At 47.2% G+C, this 26,429-nt stretch overlaps 1 protein-coding gene across 7 annotated transcripts in view; it reads left to right on the top strand.

The window, feature by feature from the left end:
* LOC142496104 (V-type proton ATPase 116 kDa subunit a 4-like) overlaps nt 1-26,429 on the top strand; it is a 36,378-nt gene that overhangs the window by 4,052 nt on the left and 5,897 nt on the right. Inside the window, exons 2-7 of one of the 7 annotated variants that reach the window (XM_075602507.1) lie at nt 8,561-8,674; nt 9,300-9,417; nt 10,354-10,522; nt 11,433-11,518; nt 22,947-22,995; nt 23,471-23,567. In XM_075602507.1, coding sequence (XP_075458622.1) covers nt 8,561-8,674; nt 9,300-9,417; nt 10,354-10,522; nt 11,433-11,518; nt 22,947-22,966 — 507 coding nt within the window. In that variant the 3' untranslated portion in view covers nt 22,967-22,995; nt 23,471-23,567. Of the gene's footprint in view, nt 1-8,555; nt 8,675-9,273; nt 9,418-10,353; nt 10,523-11,432; nt 11,519-11,747; nt 11,990-22,946; nt 22,999-23,467; nt 23,568-26,429 lie in introns of those variants that run through there. The other 6 variants (XM_075602508.1, XM_075602509.1, XM_075602510.1 and 3 more) reach the window with 6 other exon arrangements.

Below are 26,429 nucleotides of genomic sequence, written 5' to 3'. Positions count from 1 at the left end.
GTGGGTGGTTTTGGGTGAGACTGGGTGGGTGAGTGTGAGACTGAATGGGTGGGTGAGTGTGAGACTGAAAGGGTGGGTGAGTGGGAGACTGAATGGGTGGGTGAGTGGGAGACTGAAGGGTGGGTGAGTGGGAGACTGAATGGGTGGGTGAGTGGGAGACTGAAAGGGTGGGTGAGTGGGAGACTGAATGGGTGGGTGAGTGGGAGACTGAATGGGTGGATGAGTGGGAAACTGAATGGGTGGGTGAGTGGGAAACTGAATGGGTGGGTGAGTGGGAAACTGAATGGGTGGGTGAGTGGGAAACTGAATGGGTGGGTGGGTGGGAAACTGAATGGGTGGGTGGGTGGGTGGGTGGGAGACTGAGTGGGTGGGAGACTGAGTGGGTGGGAGACTGAGTGGGTGGGAGACTGACTGGGTGGGAGACTGACTGGGTGGGAGACTGACTGGGTGGGAGACTGACTGGGTGGGAGACTGACTGAGTGGGAGACTGACTGAGTGGGAGACTGACTGAGTGGGAGACTGACTGAGTGGGAGACTGACTGAGTGGGAGACTGACTGGGTGGGAGACTGACTGGGTGGGTGAGTGGGAGACTGACTGGGTGGGTGAGTGGGAGACTGACTGGGTGGGTGAGTGGGAGACTGACTGGGTGGGTGAGTGGGAGACTGACTGGGTGGGTGAGTGGGAGACTGACTGGGTGGGTGAGTGGGAGACTGACTGGGTGGGTGAGTGGGAGACTGACTGGGTGGGTGAGTGGGTGACTGACTGACTGGGTGGGTGAGTGGGTGACTGACTGACTGGGTGGGTGAGTGGGTGACTGACTGACTGGGTGGGTGAGTGGGTGACTGACTGACTGGGTGGGTGGGTGAGTGGGTGACTGACTGACTGGGTGGGTGAGTGGGTGACTGACTGGGTGGGTGAGTGGGTGACTGACTGACTGACTGGGTGGGTGAGTGGGTGACTGACTGACTGGGTGGGTGAGTGGGTGACTGACTGACTGGGTGGGTGAGTGGGTGACTGACTGACTGGGTGGGTGAGTGGGTGACTGACTGACTGGGTGGGTGAGTGGGTGACTGACTGACTGGGTGAGTAGGTGACTGACTGACTGACTGGGTGAGTGGGTGACTGGGTGGGTGACTGAGTGACTGGGTGGGTGACTGAGTGGGTGGGTGACTGGGTGAGTGGGTGACTGACTGGGTGGGTGAGTGGGTGACTGACTGGGTGGGTGAGTGGGTGACTGACTGGGTGACTGACTGGGTGACTGACTGGGTGACTGACTGGGTGACTGACTGGGTGACTGACTCGGTGACTGACTGACTGGGTGGGTGGGTGAGTGGGTGACTGACTGGGTGGGTGAGTGGGTGACTGACTGGGTGACTGACTGACTGGGTGGGTGAGTGGGTGACTGACTGGGTGAGTGGGTGACTGACTGACTGGGTGGGTGAGTGGGTGACTGACTGGGTGAGTGGGTGACTGACTGACTGGGTGGGTGAGTGGGTGACTGACTGGGTGAGTGGGTGACTGACTGGGTGAGTGGGTGACTGACTGGGTGAGTGGGTGACTGACTGGGTGAGTGGGTGACTGAGTGACTGGGTGGGTGACTGAGTGACTGGGTGGGTGACTGAGTGACTGGGTGGGTGACTGAGTGGGTGGGTGGGTGACTGAGTGACTGGGTGGGTGACTGAGTGGGTGGGTGACTGGGTGGGTGGGTGACTGACTGGGTGGGTGACTGGGTGGGTGGGTGACTGACTGGGTGGGTGACTGGATGGGTGTGTGACTGGGTTGTGTGACTGGGTTGTGTGACTGGGTGGGTGGGTGACTTTGACTTGACTGAGTGGGTGGGTGACTTGAGTGAGTGGGTGGGTGGGTGACTGAGTGGGTGGGTGACTGGGTGAAAGTGACTGGGTGGGTGACTGAGTGGGTGGGTGACTGAGTGGGTGGGTGACTGGGTGGGTGACTGGGTGGGTGGGTGACTGACTGGGTGGGTGACTGGGTGGGTGACTGGGTGGGTGGGTGTGTGACTGGGTGGGTGGGTGTGTGACTGGGTGGGTGGGTGTGTGACTGGGTGGGTGGGTGACTTTGACTTGACTGAGTGGGTGGGTGACTTGAGTGAGTGGGTGGGTGGGTGGGTGGGTGACTGAGTGGGTGGGTGACTGGGTGAAAGTGACTGGGTGAAAGTGACTGGGTGGGTGGGTGACTGGGTGGGTGGGTGACTGACTGGGTGGGTGACTGGGTGGGTGACTGACTGGGTGGGTGGGTGACTGGGTGGGTGACTGGGTGGGTGACTGGGTGGGTGGGTGTGTGACTGGGTGGGTGGGTGTGTGACTGGGTGGGTGGGTGGGTGTGTGACTGGGTGGGTGTGTGACTGGGTGGGTGGGTGACTTTGACTTGACTGAGTGGGTGGGTGACTTGAGTGAGTGAGTGGGTGGGTGGGTGACTTGAGTGAGTGGGTGGGTGAGTGGGTGACTGACTGGGTGGGTGAGTGGGTGACTGACTGACTGGGTGGGTGAGTGGGTGACTGACTGACTGGGTGGGTGAGTGGGTGACTGACTGACTGGGTGAGTGGGTGACTGACTGACTGACTGACTGGGTGAGTGGGTGACTGGGTGAGTGGGTGACTGGGTGACTGGGTGGGTGACTGAGTGGGTGGGTGACTGAGTGGGTGGGTGACTGAGTGGGTGGGTGACTGGGTGAGTGGGTGACTGACTGGGTGGGTGAGTGGGTGACTGACTGAGTGGGTGACGGACTGGGTGACGGACTGGGTGACGGACTGGGTGACTGACTGGGTGACTGACTGGGTGACTGGGTGACTGACTGACTGGGTGGGTGGGTGAGTGGGTGACTGACTGGGTGGGTGAGTGGGTGACTGACTGGGTGACTGACTGGGTGACTGACTGGGTGACTGACTGGGTGATTGACTGGGTGACTGACTCGGTGACTGACTCGGTGACTGACTCGGTGACTGACTGACTGGGTGGGTGGGTGAGTGGGTGACTGACTGGGTGGGTGAGTGGGTGACTGACTGGGTGACTGACTGACTGGGTGGGTGAGTTGGTGACTGGCTGGGTGGGTGACTGACTGACTGGGTGGGTGAGTGGGTGACTGACTGGGTGAGTGGGTGACTGACTGACTGGGTGGGTGGGTGACTGGGTGGGTGACTGGGTGGGTGACTGGGTGGGTGGGTGTGTGACTGGGTGGGTGGGTGTGTGACTGGGTGGGTGGGTGGGTGTGTGACTGGGTGGGTGTGTGACTGGGTGGGTGGGTGACTTTGACTTGACTGAGTGGGTGGGTGACGTGGGTGGGTGGGTGACTTGAGTGAGTGGGTGGGTGAGTGGGTGACTGACTGACTGGGTGGGTGAGTGGGTGACTGACTGGGTGGGTGAGTGGGTGACTGACTGACTGGGTGGGTGAGTGGGTGACTGACTGACTGACTGGGTGGGTGAGTGGGTGACTGACTGACTGGGTGAGTGGGTGACTGACTGACTGACTGACTGGGTGAGTGGGTGACTGGGTGACTGGGTGGGTGACTGAGTGACTGGGTGACTGACTGAGTGGGTGGGTGACTGGGTGAGTGGGTGACTGACTGGGTGGGTGAGTGGGTGACTGACTGGGTGGGTGAGTGGGTGACGGACTGGGTGACTGACTGGGTGACTGACTGGGTGACTGACTGGGTGACTGACTGGGTGACTGGGTGACTGACTGACTGGGTGGGTGGGTGAGTGGGTGACTGACTGGGTGGGTGAGTGGGTGACTGACTGGGTGACTGACTGGGTGACTGACTGGGTGACTGACTGGGTGACTGACTGGGTGACTGACTGGGTGACTGACTCGGTGACTGACTCGGTGACTGACTGACTGGGTGGGTGGGTGAGTGGGTGACTGACTGGGTGGGTGAGTGGGTGACTGACTGGGTGGGTGAGTGGGTGACTGACTGGGTGAGTGGGTGACTGACTGACTGGGTGGGTGAGTGGGTGACTGACTGGGTGAGTGGGTGACTGACTGACTGGGTGGGTGAGTGGGTGACTGACTGGGTGAGTGGGTGACTGACTGGGTGAGTGGGTGACTGACTGGGTGAGTGGGTGACTGACTGGGTGAGTGGGTGACTGAGTGACTGGGTGGGTGACTGAGTGACTGGGTGGGTGACTGAGTGGGTGGGTGGGTGACTGAGTGACTGGGTGGGTGACTGAGTGGGTGGGTGACTGGGTGGGTGGGTGACTGACTGGGTGGGTGACAGGGTGGGTGTGTGACTGGATGGGTGGGTGTGTGACTGGATGGGTGGGTGTGTGACTGGGTTGTGTGACTGGGTTGTGTGACTGGGTGGGTGGGTGACTTTGACTTGACTGAGTGGGTGGGTGACTTGAGTGAGTGGGTGGGTGGGTGGGTGGGTGGGTGACTGAGTGGGTGGGTGACTGGGTGAAAGTGACTGGGTGGGTGACTGAGTGGGTGGGTGACTGGGTGGGTGACTGGGTGGGTGGGTGACTGACTGGGTGGGTGACTGGGTGGGTGACTGACTGGGTGGGTGGGTGACTGGGTGGGTGACTGGGTGGGTGACTGGGTGGGTGGGTGTGTGACTGGGTGGGTGCGTGGGTGTGTGACTGGGTGGGTGTGTGACTGGGTGGGTGGGTGACTTTGACTTGACTGAGTGGGTGGGTGACTTGAGTGAGTGAGTGGGTGGGTGGGTGACTTGAGTGAGTGGGTGGGTGAGTGGGTGACTGACTGACTGGGTGGGTGAGTGGGTGACTGACTGACTGGGTGGGTGAGTGGGTGACTGACTGACTGGGTGGGTGAGTGGGTGACTGACTGACTGGGTGGGTGAGTGGGTGACTGACTGACTGGGTGAGTGGGTGACTGACTGACTGACTGGGTGAGTGGGTGACTGGGTGAGTGGGTGACTGGGTGGGTGACTGAGTGGGTGGGTGACTGAGTGGGTGGGTGACTGGGTGAGTGGGTGACTGACTGGGTGGGTGAGTGGGTGACTGACTGGGTGGGTGAGTGGGTGACTGACTGGGTGACTGACTGGGTGACTGACTGGGTGACTGACTGGGTGACTGACTGACTGGGTGGGTGGGTGAGTGGGTGACTGACTGGGTGGGTGAGTGGGTGACTGACTGGGTGACTGACTGACTGGGTGGGTGAGTGGGTGACTGACTGGGTGAGTGGGTGACTGACTGACTGGGTGGGTGAGTGGGTGACTGACTGGGTGAGTGGGTGACTGACTGGGTGAGTGGGTGACTGAGTGACTGGGTGGGTGACTGAGTGACTGGGTGGGTGACTGAGTGACTGGGTGGGTGACTGAGTGGGTGGGTGGGTGACTGAGTGACTGGGTGGGTGACTGAGTGGGTGGGTGACTGGGTGGGTGGGTGACTGACTGGGTGGGTGACTGGGTTGGTGGGTGACTGACTGGGTGGGTGACTGGGTGGGTGGGTGACTGGATGGGTGGGTGACTGGGTGGGTGTGTGACTGGATGGGTGGGTGTGTGACTGGATGGGTGGGTGTGTGACTGGATGGGTGGGTGTGTGACTGGGTTGTGTGACTGGGTGGGTGGGTGACTTTGACTTGACTGAGTGGGTGGGTGGGTGACTTGAGTGAGTGGGTGGGTGGGTGGGTGACTGAGTGGGTGGGTGACTGGGTGAAAGTGACTGGGTGGGTGACTGAGTGGGTGGGTGACTGAGTGGGTGGGTGACTGGGTGGGTGACTGGGTGGGTGGGTGACTGACTGGGTGGGTGACTGGGTGGGTGACTGACTGGGTGAGTGGGTGACTGGGTGGGTGACTGGGTGGGTGGGTGTGTGACTGGGTGGGTGGGTGTGTGACTGGGTGGGTGGGTGTGTGACTGGGTGGGTGTGTGACTGGGTGGGTGGGTGACTTTGACTTGACTGAGTGGGTGGGTGACTTGAGTGAGTGAGTGGGTGGGTGGGTGACTTGAGTGAGTGGGTGGGTGGGTGGGTGGGTGGGTGACTGAGTGGGTGACTGGGTGAAAGTGACTGGGTGGGTGACTGAGTGGGTGGGTGACTGAGTGAGTGGGTGGGTGACTGAGTGAGTGGGTGGGTGACTGGGTGGGTGGGTGACTGGGTGAAAGTGACTGGGTGGGTGTGTGGGTGACTGGGTGACAGTGCGTGGGTGGGAGACGGTGGGTGACTTACCTTGACCCTGTGGCATCTGGCTGGGGCAGGAGGTGAGTTCGGGAAGCTGGGGGGGGGGGCAAGAGTGGCCGCGCTTCCCCTCCGTCCGGGAGCCGACGCACGTGAGGGGGAGTCCCGCGCCGCGCTTCCCCTCTCAGGTAGCGGCGCACGTGAGGGGGAGTCCCGCGCCGCGCTTCCCCTCCGTCCGGGAGCCGGCGCACGTGAGGGGGAGAGCAAAAGGGGGGAGGAGCCTGGAGTTTGCTGCTGAGCAGGAGGGCCGTGGCGCACGGTGAGGGTGATGGTGCGGCTCGGGATGTTGCGGAGCGTGGGGATTTGGGTGAGGTGGGGGGAGAGAGTGAGGGGCACCGGGAGAGGAGGGGGGGGTGTGTGTGGAAGGTGAGCTGCGGTCCAACTGACGGGGGAGAGTGAGGGTGTGTGTGTGTGTGTTTTTGCCCGTCACTCTGCCTCAGGCCAATGAGAGGTGCGGGGGCGGGCAGGCCAAGGGACCAATGAGATTGCCGCTAGGGACGCAGACATACAGTGCTTTCACAAATATATAGTAGATATGTTCACATCGGACTAAAACATTTTTTTTTAATAATAATAAATTGATCAACAAGTGAACATATAATAAACGGTGTAATTAAAATTCCTCATATGAGGCCAACGCCCATGTATAAATGCTGTAATATAGCATATACCTCTAGACCATTTAATAAAGTCACCTGAAATGGTATGTATAATGGGAGGAACGTGAATTGGTGCAGCAGTGCAGTAGGTAACCCGCAGGCTCAGTAATCATATATATATATATATATCATACAAATATCAATTTATATAAATGAATGTATATGTCCACAATAGAAATACACATCACCACACTATCAGCAAATAATGTGAATAAAACTACAGTGAGTATCTCTCACATATTCACCATAGATGGTCACAGTAGGGCAATAGGGGTATTAATACAACTGCCTAAGAAGGGGTCAGTATATGAGGATTGCTCAGTTACACATACACACCTAGGCTTTGGCCTCATATGAGTAATTTTAATTACACTGTGTATTATATGTTAACTTGCTTATTAATTTATTATTATTAAAATTGTATTCTTTTTTTAACTTTTTAGTCCTATGTGAACATATATATTATATATGTCCGTTTCTGGCTAGCGTTTGTTCTTACGACCCCCTTGTAGAGATATTTGGAATCTCACGGACTACGAGTCCATCTATCCCATTCCACCGTGAGTGCTAGATATAGGATCTTTTCAGGTTCCTTTGGGAACCTAACAAATATACAAAGAAAAAAGAATCCCCTATAATGAGAGCACTCTGAAATGGCTGATAAACTGATATCACAGGATAGGAGACCAATAAATGAAGGTATGGTAACTGAACTAGTGATAGTGGTGAGTAATTTTAAAATAAACTTTATTTGGAGATATCCTCAATTAAAATATATGGTTTGTGAACTAAAGCCTCAGTATGAGGCATACCTAAAACAAAAGTGCGAATTTAAAATAAAGGAGGTGGGTATTGGCTGGGGTAAGGAGCCCCCCTCAGTAGGAACGGTAGAACTCTAGATAGTAATCACAGAGGTACCACGTATAGTGTTCCTTTGGGAACCTACCTTGTAAAAAAAATGATACAGTTGTTTCCTATTGCACCCTGTTGTATATACTTTATATCTACTTAAGTAATAGGCTGAGCGGTACGGTCACCACAATCATTTATATATAAACAAATACATATATATGTAAGTTTCTCTATGTATTCTATGGTTGAATGTGTTTTATATGCTGTCCTTTAGAGGGCTTTTTAAAATCAATACAAACTGTTTGTGTAAAAGTATTGTCAGTGCTCTTTTCTTTTTTTAGTACTAGCCTTAATATATGCAGCTCTTCATACACTATGGAGAAAGGCCAAAGTCATCAAACTTAATAAGCTGCTACCAAATCTCCATCATTTTCTCATCTATATACTGTGTACACAACAACTTCCCACAAATGTCTCATTAGTATTTTCAGTGCTGGGACTTTGTTCAACGTTCCACAGCCACGGGGAAGAAAGCAGCAGGCAGCAGGTGAACCAATATTGAGTTGCTCCAGCTACCCCAGACTCACCTTCCATGGAGTTGTGAGAAAATGTTTTTTCTCTAACATTTCCGGGAAAGTTTAGTCTTGCTACATGAGTAGGATGACTCTCCCTCTGAAAGATATGTTAAAATCTTATGACTTACACCTCCAACGCATTCATTGGAGGTGAGATCGTTTGTTTGAATTTGAATTTCCAAATAGGATGCTATTGTTGATAATTATGAGCTAGTGGTAATCCTTCATAGGAATGGACCCTGAAGTAGAATAACATTACAATATTCTGGAATGACGATAAAAGTATTTTGTAATTCAGTCTGAGTTGCTTCCATTTGTCAGTCTAGCAGGAAACAACTCTTGAAGTTGAAGCGTTTGAAAGAGACGACGGTTCAGAAGTTATTCAGATAGAATTCTCAAAACCCTCCGGGGTTGAAGCTACTCCCGCAGACAATGAAGTGGTAATAAGGGGCACGTAATGAATGGGAAGCATGAATTTGGGAACAGTTGGGTCACATGTGCTCTTGGTGTGTCTGGGGAAAGAGAATAGAGGTATGTTTCCCAGATATCTCTGTAGAAGGAGGAGATGAGAAGTAGGTTTCCCTGATGTGTTTGTGGAAGGTATGTGTCCATCGTGTCTGTGTGGGAAGTGGTGAGTGGTATGTGTCCCTGATGTCTCTTAGGCCGCGATTATAGTGGCTGCATGCGCTCGTGCGACATCGAGCACCGCAAACAAAAGGCCGTACCTCTTTGAGGCACGCCATAGGGTGTGCGACCAAATGCGACCATGCGCACGATTCTCGGCCAGACAAATCATTTTCTTTGTCATGCAGTGGCTGGGTCACATGCGCGGTTCAGCCAATGAGGGCGAACCGCTAATGGGATGTCACGGCCACGCCTTCCTGACACCTAATACCTCAGTGCAGGTTTTGCGCTAGGGGGAGCATCTGGGGTGGGTACAGTATGGGTCCCTGATGTCTCTGCAGGAGAAAGAGGAAGTGAAAATGATGTGTCTCTGGTGTTTCTTTAGGATGATGTGAGTGGTATTGATCCATAATAGTTTCTTCTCCTATGGGTATTTTTCAGTTTGACATTGGGGATATATTTGTTCACGAAGTTATCCACACCATAGAGTTCTGCCTGGGATGCATATCCAACACAGCCTCCTACCTGCGACTCTGGGCTCTGAGTTTGGCTCATGACCGTGAGTTTTTTCACTTCTACAATGCAACATCCAACACAATTATTATCTGAACCAAGAGTGCAAATGAGTGGAAAGGCTTCTGGGTGAAAAACAGTCCCTCCTGGCATTACCCTGCATTTCTTTATTTGTGCATCTGATCTCGCAAATTTCCTTATTCGCTGATAATAACTGCAATAAGGCATTACCTAAGTGGCAGGAAACATCGCCCATATATCCATATCACAGCTGAAATGTGTACCTTTCTTTCCTGGAGCACCCCTTCCGATTGACTGTTGATGTAGGAGTATAGTGTTAGTTGTTCCATTAGGATACTTAGGCCGTGCAGATTACTATATTTTGTTGAAAAAATTGTTAACAATGCATAGAACAAATTGAACACCATGTTTCACATTACACCTAAATGGTGGACAGACTGAAGTTAACTCCTTTGATAGCTGATCTCACATACCTACCAACACATATCATCCACATGCCAGAAAGTATGAGAACCATTCAAATGAGGAGCATGCATGTACAATGCAATGTGAAGCTGTCTATGTTTAACATTTAAATCCTTCAGTGGACCCTTCTGAGGATGTGTAGGGCTGAAACGTCAACACAATAAAAGCCTTTTCCTTCTTCTAAAGTCACTTTGCTTGTATTCCATATATAACTTTGTGCAGCGCATTGTATATCACACGGGTTCCCATCTCCAGACCTCAAGTACCCCTAATAGTCCAGATTGTAAGTATATACCTGATTGTGCACATATGACTAATTAATTTTGACAGAACCACCTGTGCTCAAGCAGGGATATCCTTAAAATATGGCCTGCACAGGGTACTTGAGGACTGGCCTTAGAAACCACTGGATCAGGTTATTATACCTGTGAATGCCCTCGTTCTTACTGGCAGTATAAGTATCCCAGAACGTAGCTGTGTTTCTCATCACATACAGAGTTGACTGAGGTTCTCTGGATGATGGTGATGCGCCCAGCCTTCAGAACACAGAGTTATGGGTTCATTGCAGTCTCCGTCACCTTCACCATCTTTGCAAACATGACCTTGTGGATCCTGCTGGTTATGGAGGGGATATCTGCCTTCCTGCACACGCTGCGGCTGCACTGGTAGGTCCTCATTTCCCATATATCCTTTGCCAGGAAAGTACGGCATCAGGAGACAAGTAGTCTTTCAAATGCTAAACCTCTTTGCTACCACTGGGGATTGTGAGGACTGCAGAGAATTGCAGTGGTGGCAGTGCTAGCCTGGCAGTGAGAGGGTTATAGGAGCATTGATGTGTGCAAATAATGTTAGTGGGTATTATAGCTGCAGAATGATTGTGTGTCTCCACAGATGTCCTTTTCTGTGCTGTCTGTTATTATGTTTCTGTCTGGTCTACAATTCTTCTTCTTGGTTCCTCGTAGTCAGCAGAAGTCTGTAACACAGTGAGAATTTCCTAGAAAATGTTTGCAATGCCAATGTTATCTTTAGCACTGGGGCTCTGGTTAGTGCTTTATAATTTTCTCTGCGCCTTTTTAATGCTTTTGAAAGAAGACATTTTCTTGTGTTAATTTCAATATATTTTTATTATAATTTCCATTAGGAAAACACCTACATTTGCCTGATTAGCATTGTCCATTGAATCATTGGCACATTTCTCTCTAATTGGGTGGCTCCAATTAGAATTAATAGCAGAAAATGACAAAGGACAAACTTCTTTCCATGACCTGACTTACAAGATCATCATGATCATCAAAACAAGCCTTCTTATAATCATTATTCAGGTTCTCCACTAAGTGCATGGAGTTAAAGACAAACTAGTGTTACCACTTGGTTCACCCGTCCTTATCTTTCAATTGGGACAAGAGATGGCTCTATCCATAAGTCCCCCTCTGCATTAACACCTTCAGTGACAGGAGCCTAGAACCCTCATGAACCAAATAAATCCAGAGCAAATAATGTAGAAAACTGGACTGACTTCAACTGACCTGGACCAGGAGGGGCAGACGTTTTGTGAAATAATTGTCTTCCTTCCAGGGTGGAATTCCAGAATAAGTTTTACCTGGGGACAGGATACAAGTTTCGTCCATTCTCTTTCCAACGTATCCTTGGAAAAACTGCAGGTGTGTAGCGGCAGAGAAGTCACATAACGGCCACTATCGATGTTCCACAGGCCACTTGGCAGTGGCATCAGTTCACTGTTTTTATGTTAATTTACAGAAAATTGTATACTCATTTTCATCCAAATGCATTGTTAGCAGCCCATTACCAGGCTTTTTATATTGACCCCAATTTAATCTGCTCTCCTCCCATTTGGAGAGATATCAGATTCATTCATTTCAATTTCTCCAGCATGGGACAGCCAGCTTCTCAGCATGGTGAGGAGAAGCCGGGAAAGTGTCTGTTACCTGATAGCAGAGACTCTGCAGATGGGAGTTTTAATCTGTTTAAAATGTTTAAAAGATGTGAAAAACTCCAGCAATTTGTATATTAAAAATACATTTGTTCAAAGTACACAAATAAAGAGTAGTTTTACATGCCTTAAAAGGTATCATAATCTTTGTCCTAAAAGCAATTAAAACACAGACATATCATGTAAGGATGGGCACATTAGCAGGTCAGAAACACAACACCCGCAAACATTTCATTTGTCCATATTGTTAGAATCGGGGTCCCGTGTCCATGTGCTTTCTGGGCTACTTGTCCATAACTACGTAGCCCTTCCGACCAACCAAAACCACAACGTCATTTCCTGTTTTTGCTCAGATCACTTCACGCCTTATTTCTCCTTTAATATATATACTTCCTTTACTTCACTGCTGCCATTATTCTCCAGCGTGGGGAGGGGGGTTGGACGGGTAGGAGCGAGACTAGGAGAAGTAGGCAGGCCCAGGACAGAGCGGCAACAAATAGCGATCAAGAATTGTATCAGCTGAAAATTTAGGTTTACTCTCACCATCACATTCACCACTGGTATTTATCTTATTTCACTTAAAATCAAGTTTTGCAAATTGACACACAGATAATATCAGCTCTATTTTCTCTGTGGGGTTGTTCCAGCCACAAATTGACTGGAGGTATAGAAGTACATCACTGTCACATTCACCAGTTTTGGTTAAAATCAAATTTGGCAATTGGCCTACAGATAACGTAATACTATACATAATACTATAATAGGCCAGCAGACGTCAGTATCTTGCCTCACTCTTTGCCATAAACAAATATTTCTTGTTGATTAAACTTACCAAAAAAACATTGTCGGTCAGTAACAGTAATATTAGCTTTACAGACATTACAACTTACTTACTTTGCCATTCAAACTTTTTGTTTTACTGGTATTTTACATTTTACAATTCTAATTCTACATGAACATTTGGAACCATTGTGACTTATTGTCGAAAAACATTTTCTGATATTTTAGGTGAGGCTCAGGCAGCCTTTCTGCACAGATTCATACCCTCTCCCTATGTCATGTAGCTCTACTGCAATTCATTCTGACGTGGAATACCTCTAGCACCAATAGAATCCAGCAGCAGCAGTTGATTACTACTAAGCCATCTGTGTATGCTGTGGCCAAGCTAGAGCCCTCCAAGTGTGTTTATATTATAATGAGTAAGCAAACTCTTGGAACTAGTACATCTATTGTAGCTATGTTATACTCAAGTAAAGCTACGTATAAACATAAACAGGGTGTGAGAAACTGCACTACGAGTGTATTACGGATGAACAAAACAAGTACTTTAAAACATAGAAGCCACAGTGGAAAGAGAGAAAACAATCCTTGGACTTTTCAAAGAAAAGAGATGCTAAAACGAGAAATACTGTAACAAGTGAAGTATGTTACTTCTGAGCTTTGTTTTAGTTATTAATTTGTCACAGCTGGTGGGGGTTTCATAGGGCGCCAGACTGGGTCCAAGGGGGGCAGATACGAGTCACGTTTATGTGTGAGTTCAAGACACAGCCACGGGCAGCCTGGTACGGTTCGGTTCACGGGTTATATATATATCAGTTGACTATATACATGGCTTTTCTCAGTCTCTCATACCTTGTCAGGGTGCTGGATCAGCGCAGGCTGGCTGGAGATAAACTGATGGAATAATGAAGGGCGCCAGAAACTTTTATAGTAGAAAAAGGCGCTTTATTAACATCCGTTAATAATGTTCTTCACATCCTGTTAGAATATACACTTTAACTCAGTGATTCCCAAACTTTTTCGGTTCAAGGCTCCCCAAGGCGATCAGGATTTTTCCGCAGCGCCTACAGTAAAAACAAAGTTGTATATACATACTTAACAGTTGCAGTGCGCAGTTGGTGTCTCTCTCAGGCCTCGGACATAGTGAAAAGAAGAGCGCTGAGCAGCGCTGACGCTCATGCTCTCCTGCACAAGCAGGAGCTTTTTTTGTGCCCCTGCATGAGCGTCAGCGTGTGCGCTTGTGTAGCCATGTGGGAGCTGGGCGGGAGGCGGGGCTAGCTTGCCACGTCATGGCGCCGACGTTGAGGACTGCCATTGGCTTTTGGCAGTCACGTGACGGGCCCTCCGCTTCCCCCCGCGCCAAAAATTAAATTCTCCTGTCGCCTGCAATTCAAGACGCCTCCGCACGCCTGCGGAAGTGCCATCTAAAGCCACACTAACTAAAGATGATGGGGGTAAGTGGCGCGGCTCAGCACACTCTTTTTGACCATGGCCCTGGCCTCAGGCACACACTCTCTCACTCTCTCAGACACATTTTCTCACTCACTCAGACACACACTCTCAATCTCTCAGACACACACTCTCACTCTCTCAGACACACTCAGACACACACTCTCAGACACACACTCTCACTCTCTCAGACACACTCAGACACACACTCTCAGACACACACTCTCAGACACACTCTCTCAGACACACTCTCTCTCGCTCTCTCAGACACACTCTCTCTCACTCTCTCAGACACACACTCTTTCACAATCACTCTCTCAGATTCTCTCACATACTCTGTCACACACTCTCCCAGACTCTCACTGATTCACACACACACAGTCACTGATACACACACACACAGTCACTGATACACACACACAGTCACTGATATACACACACAGTCACTGATACACACACACAGTCACTGATATACACACAGTCACTGATACACACACACACACAGTGGAGAGCAGTGGAGAGCAGAGGCAGCGACGGATGTGAGTGACTGGGGGGGGGAGAGGGAGGAAAGGCAGGAGATCTGTGCAGGCGGCTCTCCGCCTCCCCCTTCCCCCAGTCACTGATACACACACACAGTCAGTGATACACACACACACACACACACAGATGCACACAGAAACACACACACACATACACACAGATACACACACAGTGGAGAGCAGAGGCAGCGACGGATGTGAGTGACTGGGGGGGGAGGAAAGGCAGGAGATCCATGCAGGTGGCTCCCCGCCTCCCTCTGCATGCACTGCCAGGACAGGAAAATGTACAACTCCCCCCCCAGCACCCCCACTACCTTCTCCTATCACCCGGGGCAGAAGGGGATGGGACACCGCACAGCCACCAGCAGACAGAGGAGCCAGGAGCGGGAAGGCAGACACACACACTCACCGTGTGCTCTGCACAAAGTGGAAGCCCCGCCCCCGGCTTCCTCTGACCTGCAGCCAATCCCCTGCGGCCCGGTCGGCATTAAGGAGGGATGGTGGGGAGGGATAATCGGAGTGATGGTAGAGGGGGATAATCTCGGCGCCCCTCTAGGCAAGCCACAGCGCACCAGGGCGCCGCGGCGCACAGATTGGGAACCGCTGCTTTAACTGGTGAACAACCATGTTTTTACGCCATAATTGTTCCCTAGGTAATCCTTACTCTCTCATGCTATGGAGGTGCTTAGGCTTGTTAGTATAAGCTTAAGTGGTCATCTTCTACGTAGTGCCCGTAACTCTTTATATCAATTGGGCCCCATCTTAGGTTACCCACACTTACTATGATGAACTGTGGGATCACTATGCCGATGCAAGGTATTTCGTGCCTCTCTTAGGGACTCTGTGTCAGAGACAACAGGGGCCTCTCAGCATACCTTTGAGTATGGCAACCCTCAGATCGTTCATCTTATGGCCAGAGTCAGAGAAATGTTCGCCGACAGGACTGTCTCTTGTTCCATGTGTGATGCTGTGGCGCCCCCCCCCCCCCCCGTGTGGAAGTGATTTATGGCTGGAGGTGTTAAATGGTTCCTGAAAGTTAGTGATGTAAGAGTGTGTGTGTGTGTGTATCTGTGTGAATATAAATGAATGGAGAGCCCAGAGTGTTTACAGTGCTTTACAAAAGGTGTGTGTGGAGTGGGAGTTAATATAAATGGTGTGGGTAAGTGTGGAAATGTGAGAGATTGTAGCATAACAAGAAGTGTGTGTAGATACTGTGTGGTCCCTATTGGTGTATAGGGATGGAAAAACAAGGAGTATTTGTATGTGTAAGAGACAGCTGTGTGTGCATACATATAGCACAGTATGTACAGACATGGCCTTTAGCGCTCATGGGAAGAGAGTTCACTTGTGTCAGTAATGACTCATAAAATTTCGATCTCTGTTTAGGCCACCGCTAAGTGTCCCGAACAGTTGCATACATTTGTATTCATGCAACCGTCTCTCTTTCGGTGTTTTAAGATTATCTTTGAGTATGGCAACCCTAAGATCGTTCATCTTATGGCCAGAGTCAGAGAAATGTTCGCCGACAGGACTGTCTCTTGTTCCGCGTGTGATTCTGTGGCAATGCAGGTTCATTCTCTTGTTTGAATATATATATATATATATAATTTTTCGATATATTGAAGATTAATAAAAGCTGTGCCCATTATACCCCAAATATAGTGTGGCATTTTCTATGTATCAGTGTCTCCTATTGGGGGAGGAGGAAGGAGGAAAATGGGGCAACCATGGGTCAAGAGAAAAAAGGGATTACAGACGTTATGTTGAATAAATGAATAGGGGCACAGTCAGTTAATCTGTTAAATAGAAAAGTATATAGGTAGTTAGAATAGGGACATACAAAGCTGAGATGGGGAATTTGTTTAGAAATAGATGATACTTACGTGTGTGGGTACAGATAGTAACATATACAGTATACAAATTGTTTGAAGCGTATAGATACATGTATCTGTATACAGTAGATAAAGCAGGGGGCACATGAAGAGAGCTAGTGAGTGAGAGCGTGCAAGAAGGAGAAAGTGAGAAACTATTTACAGACACCCATTCATTGCATCTGTGCTCCAGTTATCAAGGTCACGCATGACAATAGAGTCAGACATGTAATAAAGATGGCAGGTCACAGAGTGGTACACACGACCAAAACACTCAATAGTTACAATAGATATTGAAGCAATAGGGACTCTGACTGTGCTACGCGGATGGTGTTCAGGTAGGCTGTTCTTTCCAAGGTGTAATCATCGCTTAGTTTCTTCCGTTCGATGTGGAGAAGGAATAGCTGAGGAACGGAGAATTCAGTGACCGGGACACATCAGCCAGGAGTCTCCATTAATCCAGCGAAGTGGGGCAGCATCAATGCTCACTTATTGCCAACTGCCCCACCCCCCCCCCCCCCCCCATTATGCTGAATACCCCCAGTGCAAGCCTTGGGTGTTGTTTTATAAAGCTTTTATAGAGGAATTGCAGAGTTTCTCCATCTTACATGTAGATTTTATATAATCAAGCTAAGTGCTGGCCAGGTAAAAATAATATATAAATATAATTTTTATCAATTTGTGTGATTCTTCTCTTTGTAAATATAGACCATTGATTGTATTGGTTATAAGTAAAAACCTGTGTGCGTTTGGCGGTTGGTTCCGGGTGGGGTTGTTGTGGGACCATATGAGGGGATCTGGTTAGTCCCTGCACCCCACTTTCCCAGCGCTACATGTAAGGCTCCAGTTGTTACCATGGTGACCACTCTGTTTTAATTAGTGTGAATAATATAACAGCAGCCATTTTAACTTCCCAGAGAGGCAAACTTAATAAACGTATACAGTATATCTCCAGAATTTAGCGACAGCATTTTAAAAAGAATTATTGCCAGAAATAGCAACTGAAGGACTTTGCAATGGTAAAAAATATATATATTACATTTCTCTCCTCACCTGTCCATGATGAGGCCTGGAACGCAGCCATGTCTTGGGCCGCTTGGGCGGTGAGAAGTGGATGGGGGCACCAGGACATAGATGAGTCCTGGACCCCTAAAAGTGTTGCTGGGGTTGATGGTAGGGATGGCAGAGCAGAGGACTCAGCTATGTCCTGGGTTCCTGCCACTTGTGGAGCAGAGTGGAGGTCCTCCACCCCCGTGCAAGTTTACTTGACCCCCCCCCCCCCTCCTCAAAGAAGGTTTCTTCAATCAAACGTAAGAACTCACTGCCCTGATCATGATGGAGCCTGGGACTCAGCGACTGAGAGGGTGAGGAGGGAATGGGGTGTCCAGGACATAGCTGAGTCATTAACAGTGGTGCTGGGGTGGAGGAGGCAATGGATGGAACCAGGACTGAGTCATGTAAAAATGACTGTATGTGTCTTTCAATGTTGTATAGGTAGAGTACAGAGAACTGAACCATTTAACCAAATGTTTTCCAATATGAATCAGAGAGTACCTCCTGTACAGGTAGTGCACAGTACTGTACGTTTACAGAGTTACTTCTAAATACAATAGTACAGTATTTAGAAAATGGTGGAGAATGTGTATTAAAATATTTTTGGATTTGAAGCTGCAGCCCCTGACAGGAGAAAGTACTGGAAAGTGCTGGACCCTGGATATTTTGAAGGTCAATACTAGCATACCCTATTTGCATCGTTGCAACCAATCCTTGGCTAACCGGCAGTTATCTCCATGATGTTCTTTATCCTCATTATCACCAACAATGTCTGTGTTATCTCTTCGGTTATACTGCCTTTTGGATACTTTGAAGGACAACACTGGCAGATTTGCATGGTTGCATTTACTGTACCAAACGTTGACTACCCTGCAGTTTTCAGGCAGAACTATTTGGAGGATTTTATATTAGTATAATATTATCTTTTGTAATAAACTTTTTTGAGGGGAGATACAAGTGTATTATTATTGTTGTACTGGTTTTTATGATTAACAAAAGAGGGTGAGTTTTCTGCATGAGAAGGGGGGATACATTAGTAGAGATCAAGTATTAAGAAGAAAGGATCAGAGAGCTATTTATCCCCCAAAGAGGAGGTTGGGGAACATTTTGAGGTTGCTTTTCTGACTACTTTCAAAACCAAAATCACTCATATTCCAAGGAAAATTGGGTTTTTCTGTTGAGTGACCCGGTATTGAGAACCATTTTGCCATTTGTGTCAAAAGTTATCTGTAAGAGGGCACAGAGTCTTAAACAATGGGTCTCATCATCTCAATTGATGACAAAAATAAAAACAATTACAGTATTGTGATAAAACTAATTTCTTTTTAAAACCTATTAAGGGTTGGTATTTATGTGGAAGATAGATGCAAGATGTGTCATTTTTTGTGTAATAATGCACATGAATATTTCCTATTTCTTTTTTTCATATGTGTATATACTGCAGTCATGTGTCTTATTGTAGTCTATTATATTATATATTATAATGATATATTACAATATATTATAATACTGTATTATAGTCTTGTGGGTTTTCTTATTGTGACATACTGATCAAATGTGTGCTCCACTTTGGGTCTACTGGTTGGGGAATGTCTCAGGAATTTGTATGCTTTCTTTTGAAGCGTGTCATGCTCAGATGGAACAATACCTGCTGGGGTATTTGTATTAGAAGTCACTTTAATATAAGCATGGCTTTCCTTAATGGTCTTATTGCCACTGAAGTGATGGACCCATGATATATATGCTCACATCATGACTTTATCGTGACAATGTATAAAGTATGCAAGTGTTTAAATGTATCCATGGAAGCTGCCTGGGGTAGTCCCAAGATGGTGTTAGGGGCCACCTGCTGGACCATCAAAAGGTGTCCCAAAATGGAAGCAGGATGCTGTGCGTGAGTTCAAGCACCGCATGTTCACCGGAGCTGCCCACTGTGTCTACCCACGAAGTGTTAACCACATCAGAAAAGGGCCCTTATCCTCTCTGCTTTCTTCCTGGAGAAGTCGCCAGCTCAGCGCCCCTGTCCCCGGGAGGCACTAACTCTTCCCAGGTTGTGGGACTGAGATTTCCCTAGCTTCCCATTTATTTAATGACGGCCCATTATTAGCACTGGGCTTACGGATCTCTGTGGGTCTGGCCCTAAGTTAGTCATTTGTGTCCTGTCTTATTGTCTGTGTTATTGTATATGTCTAAAGCTTACTCCCCCCCCATCCCCCATTCATGTCACTTGTGTTTGTGAATAATTTGGGGATCGGTCGTACACCAAGATCTATTTCAAACACATATGATTAAAATAGGATATGGGAATTTCTATTACCGTTGCAAACATTTTCTCGTATTAATGTATCAATAAAAAACTGTTGAGTCAAAGGCCGTGATTATACCAAAAAATGCCGGCGGCGCAAAACCAAAATACATAAATCCAATAGAGTACAACGTACGTGCTCACCACAAACCTGGACCGGACCGTGGGACTGAGGTGGGGATAGATATACACCGACCTTAGACCACGAAGCCTGATCTGGGTTGCGAATTCCGTGGTCGTACGTAGCAGGGTCGGGACTGGAGAAGGCAGGATAATCCGTGGACAAGCCGGGGTCAGGATTAGAGAAGGCTGGGTAAACGATATTCATGCTGGGGTTCGGCAACAGGACGCTTGAGTGAAGGTGCTCCAACGAAGACAGGAACAGGAACGGTGAATCCAGTGCGACAGCACAAAACAGCACCCCTTAGCCGGGTACAGCTGTGAGTAGTGGAGACCACTGGGAGCAGGAGATTGCAGCAGGTATCAGGAACAACGATGCAGGCCTCTGCAATGGAGAGTATGCAGCAAGTAACAGGAAGCACTGATGCAGGCCTCTGCAGGAGGGATAGGGGATCCAGTACATCAGCACAAACAGCACCCCATAGGCGGGTACAATGGTGAGTAGCGTACGCCACTGGAAGCAGGAGATTGCAGCAGGTATCAGGAACAATGATGCAGGCCTCTGCAATGGAGAGTATGCATCAGGTAAAAGGAGCACCGATGCAGACCTCTGCAGGACTGGAAGCAGGGCACAGGTACTGCAGACAGGACAAGAAACACTGAGGCTTCAGTGTAACTGCGACCGCGTGGTGGGGTCTGCCAGTAACAGAGAACTATGACAAGAAGGCCAGGCAGGCCAAACACAGGCTGTGGCAAACACAGTTACTAAAGAAAATCTATGTCCAGAAACTTCCTGGTGTACTGGGCAGGAGTTAAATAGAACAGACAGCCAATGAGAGAGAGCTGCATAGGAGGCAGCATGAAGCAGGCTGCAGTCTAATTGCAGAAGCAGGTGATTCTTGATTTCAGGTTCAAGGGGGAGTTTACTAGACGCTGCAAGGTTCTGTAAGGACAAGGTTTCAGCAAAACCCAGGAGCGGATTCCTTACATAGAAGTAAACATACCTCGAGCGACGTGTGCGCCGCCTGGAGCTGCCGGGCGGCAGACTGGAGAGGAGACAGAGGAATTTGTTCTTGGCAGGCGATGGTCACGTGAGCGGTTCAGCCAATTAGGGCAAACCGCTCACAGCCACGCCTTCATCACGCCTCCCTGCCTCCTCTGCTTCTCTCCTGTCTCCTCTGCTTGATCAAGATGCCGCTCAGCGGCAGCATGAGGATGACGTCACCCTATCGCGCTGCCACCCAGGGACATCTTGTATAATCGTAGCCTAAGATGCAAAGTGTTACATTCATTGCAGTTGGAATAGTTTTTCACACACGGACTGCACATCATTAGGATTAAACTTGATACACCCAAGAAATGTAGAGATTTTTTATGTAAATATAAACACAGTGTTAACATTGCTTTAAAAAATGTATTACAGTAGGCCGGCTACTGTACATTAAGATCCCAGAGATACAATATATGCAACTTTCAAGTAAGTCCTTGGAAGGCACAGACGGGTAAAGGGTCATATTTACTAACCAGTTTTCTGCAATAAGACGCCTACCAGCAATGGAGGACACCATACAGCCCAACCAAGTCAATGGCCTTTAACGCTCAACAATATCATTGAGGTGGAAACGGCAGGAGGTGAACAAAGTTTTATTTTAAACCCATTTCTTATGTGAGGGTAATTAAGAATTGGTGCTGGTGACAGAAAGCGACTACGAGAGGCAAGTCCCCCTTGTAATGGCCTTCAAAGCAGCAAGAGACTTGCGTAGACACAAGGGTGAGAGGTAAGTAAGTGCATTTGATTTTCAAGGGAAACAAAAATATAGAGAGAGTTATACAGTAGTTATTATGGGGATCAAACAAAGAACATGTCATTTAATGGTCACGGTGCAGGGTCTTTACAACAAATGAATACTTAGAGCCCCAATAAAAAAATATATTATTTTGTGTCTGGATATGTTTTATTTGTAAAATGTATTATATTAAATTCCTCTAGCCTCAAATCTAGAGGCATGATATTCAATAGTCCTCTCCTCGTTAGATCCCTCTCCTGGCTTCCCATCAAGTTCCGGATCACCTCCTGCATGTCCTCTGCACTCTACCCATAACGGTCTCCTTTCCACCCCTTTCACCTTAAACCTTTTTCCCCCTCACTGCACCTTACCTATGGAACTCCAAAACTCGAATTAACGCCAAGCACCTTCTCTCCCCACCTTTACGTCAAACCTTGCCTCTTAAGTGAAGCATTTCAATTGCCTGGATTCATGGCTACCATCAGACACCCACAGTCGCTTCGACCAACCATTGTGACCAAGCACTGTGATCTCCTACACTGCCTCACCTGCTGGCTCTGTAAATTTCCACTTAGATTCTCTGGGGCAGGGATTTTTGGGATGATTGTTTGTTGCACTTATTGTTTGATAACTCCATGTATTTGATATCTTTTGTAAAGCTATTAGTACACTGTGGGCGATATATAAAAATATATATACATACATAAAAGTAACAAGTAGATTTATATATCTACATTTATATGTACAGTATACACATATAGGCGGGAACTACTGTACCCTCTAAATATATTCATGCTTATCCTCAACTCTACCCCATTTTGATGTCTGCCATGTAACTTGCAGCCAGATATCTCTTGCTGATGAAGGCACATGTGTACTAAGCAGTGCTATTCAATACAACAGTATATAGTCAGCAGCACCCACGACCCACTTCATTTAAACGGCTGCCATTTATTGTCAGTCCCTTACAATATTTTAGATTGATACAGTAATTTACTCATATACGCAGAAATATATATATTTACACACCGGACTTTTCATGTCTTACTTAACCCTTTGTTGCTCTGCAATGTGTTGCAGGCCCCACTGGTAGTAAAAGGGTTACATTGAGTGCACTGACAGTTTTGACTCAGGGGCCACATTATTTCAGTGGAATCTCCCTAGTCTTCAATTACAAGTATTCCCAGCAAAAATGTGCGTTTCCCAAAGTTTCACCCATTTGTTTGTTTTTTAGGGGCCTATTCATTAAACTGAGATGTTGCCAGTGCAAATTCCCTCAAACGGTATGTAAATGTCACATGTCCAAAATATGCTATTTTTTCTGTATTACAAGTTCAGGCCACGAGGCGCCCCCTTCCTCTCCCCCTTCCTCTCCCCATTCCTCTCCCCCTTCCTCTCCCCCTTCCTCTCCCCCTTCCTCTCCCCCTTCCTCTCCCCACGTCAGCGGCCCTAAGTTTTTCCACTCTTAAATCCTCGCTCCCTTTTCTTAAATCTCACCCACTAAGTCTCTCACGCAACATCCCTATGTCGCCTGTGACTCAATGGGCAGCAGGGCTTTCAAAATTAATGGTGATGCCCTGTCCATTCTCATCAGGGTTACTATTAGTAACCCTAGGGTTAATGATGGGCATGAGTATTTTACGCTTGTATTATTATGTATGTGTATTATTATGTATGTGTATTATTATGTATGTGTATTATTATGTATGTGTGTATTCCAGTACAGCAGAAATATAAATGTTGCTATTTTATTAGCAGATAACAAAAAATCCCTAGCCAGCAACAACATACAATAACAGCTATTAACTACATTCAATAAAAGAAGTCCGGTAGGACCATCGATTTTGCCTGGAAGGTATACTAGCCCAGAGTGGATTCATTTGTAAATATGTTCTTTGTAGTCATAGCAACCCATTTAAAGTTACAGTAAATGAAAAATGTACATGTCATTGATACAGAGAGTATTGAATATAAAGTATTATGTTAACGCTTCGTTAAGTCAATGTCGGGTGTTTGTGGATCCGGGCTTTCTCTAAATGTCCATGTATAAAGATACTTGGTTTCATTTTGTTCCTCGTGTATTAGGGCATGTGGATATTTTAAGGAGTAGTTACACACCGAGAGCTATTTAAAAAAATATCACGACAATGGTACGTGTGAATTTCTATGACTCGCATCATACAGTATATATGAAAAACAAGTGTGTTACTGTACATTGATTGCTGTTGGAATAGTTTAACATAATTACTGCACATCATTAGGATTCAACTTGATCCACAAACACCCAAGAAATGAAGAGATTTTTAATGTAAAAATAAACACAGTGTTAATATTTCTTTATATAATTTATCAGGCTAGCTGCATTAAGTCCCGAAAGATACAAGATATACAACTTTCGAGTAAGTCTTGGAAAGGTACATAGAGGTAAAAGGCAATATTTACTAAACAGTAATAAGACACCTACCAGCGTTGGAAGACATCTTCCAGCTTAATCAAGTCAATGGCCTTTGATGCTCACTATAACTAGCCCACTGGGTCCACCATGTTTCACCACTGAATGTGGCTTCATCAAAGTATACTAGCTACAATCAAGAAGTCTTAAATCATTTTAATTTGCAGGTATCTTATCTGGACACACAACGTTTCGTGGGAAACCCCCTTCCTCAGGGTTTGTGGCAGGAGTTGAACCAACTTCTGTTTTAACAAATAGCATCTTAACCACTACACATTCCTGTCACGTACGACAAAGCGAGCCCGCAACCTGCATACGGGACAAGGGTTAATACTGACACTCACAAGCACTCCCAACCTTCACCTCGGCAAAGGTCCCTCAAATGGACAATATCTCCTCTACAGGACCAGGATCAATACACAACCTGCAAGGTGCCCCACTCTTCACCTTTGCAAAGGTCCCTCAAAGGTGTTCTATCGCTCCTAAATCCGTCCCAATATACCCCCGCCACGAACAGCACACCTGTGAGCACATGACTTAGATATGCAACCAGGGTTAACACAGATGTCTACTCTAGCTAACTCACCTTTCTCCTCCCCAAGGTACCTCCAGTGAGTTAATATTAACCCCTATTCAATTGCAAATCATATCTATACACTGCCACCACTTGAGGTAGTTATGCATATAAGATGTAAAGGTAATATTTGCGAGGACCCCAGGTCCCTGTTTATTATAAGAAAAGCTATGCACTTTAACACACAATAATCAGTTGTAGCAAAATGTGTCCGAAAACCTTAATACTCTCTCAAGAGCGTGGAATAGTTCATTCAGAGCCCAAAGCATTACTTATTAAATGTTTTATTATATATAAAAATACAGTGCTTAGGTTACAGAAAAGGTATTACAAGAAACATACAATTACAATAAAATGCAGAACAGCTTCTTAAAATAAAAGGGTAAACATAACAGAAAATCCTATACACTACCAAGTGCCACAGATTTTCTCCAGAGAGGCCACTGGTTCACAAATATGAGAAATCACGAATTTAGTCCTAAATTCACCTCAGATCTGATCTTCATATTCCTTGCTCAGACTTAAATACAATTATTTCTCATTGAACACAACCTAAACCCAGCCCCTGTCGTAAATCAGCTGTGAGATTGACGGTTTTACGACAGAGTAAAACACCTTCCACCAAATGACGTTTAAAAGCCTTTTCAATATCTAAATGTACTCATAACGTTACTTCTGTAATACTTACACACACACGTGAGACACATCAATATATTCAGGCACTCACTGCGGACGCAACAAGTGTAAATATGGGAGTCTTCATCCCAAATCTAGGTGACAAATCAATATCTGTTCCTTATAATCTATTAAATATACAGTGTGTGGTGTCAGAACGTGCCCCTCAGTGACACGGTTCCATGTTTGTTACTTTTATTATACATAGGCGATGACATCACAGGATATGCTCAATTTTAATAAATTCACTCTAGGTTTGATACGCTCTCAGACACACCCCATCACCAACCATAACACCCCACCCCCACCCCCAAGAGAATGCCTTGAAGCTGCTCTAAACAGACCATGTTTATAGAAACTTGTCACAGGGGCCATATTTTATCACCAAGTCTCCAAACACTGCCCTTATCTCGACTCTATCAGCCATACACTACCCATCTGGCCCCTTTTAGTGAGCCATACAGGACAACCCACCAGTTAAGCTCTGTTTGAAGCACAGCACCCACCCATGACATGCCTAGGCATGTTATAAACCCAATATACTGTATATATAGTATTTTTAAACGCAAACTGTATCTCATTAACCCCTTAAGCACCAAATGGATTAAAATACATAATACCTCATGACATTGTGAAGATTGAGATAATGTGTGTGGCTATCATCACCTCCATTTTGGCCTAACCGCCATTTTCTGAGTGTTTGCTTGTATGAATGCTTATCTGTTATTTGTGTATGAACTGTAATGTTCTGAAAAGTATCGCTTCTAGATGTAACTATAGCCCTTGTGTAATTCCTACAGTCATGAGAGGTTTGAAATAGCATTCGTAAGAGGGTTTTCCTGTCTTAGATATTTCTGCTGACCTTAGGTTCTGTTATCTGACAGCTACAGTACATACAGGGCTGAACACAGTAACTCCTATATGTCACAAGGTCAAGAGGCCCACATTATGGTAAATTATAGGATAAGAATATAGCGTATGCAGCATATTTAAGTATCAATATGTATTTTTGTATA

This window comes from Ascaphus truei, chromosome 5, assembly GCF_040206685.1.
Source record: "Ascaphus truei isolate aAscTru1 chromosome 5, aAscTru1.hap1, whole genome shotgun sequence".
NCBI classification, from domain to species: Eukaryota; Metazoa; Chordata; class Amphibia; order Anura; family Ascaphidae; genus Ascaphus; species Ascaphus truei.
The sequence above is the reverse complement of the archived record's forward strand: the minus strand, read 5'-3'. Positions and strand labels throughout refer to the sequence as shown.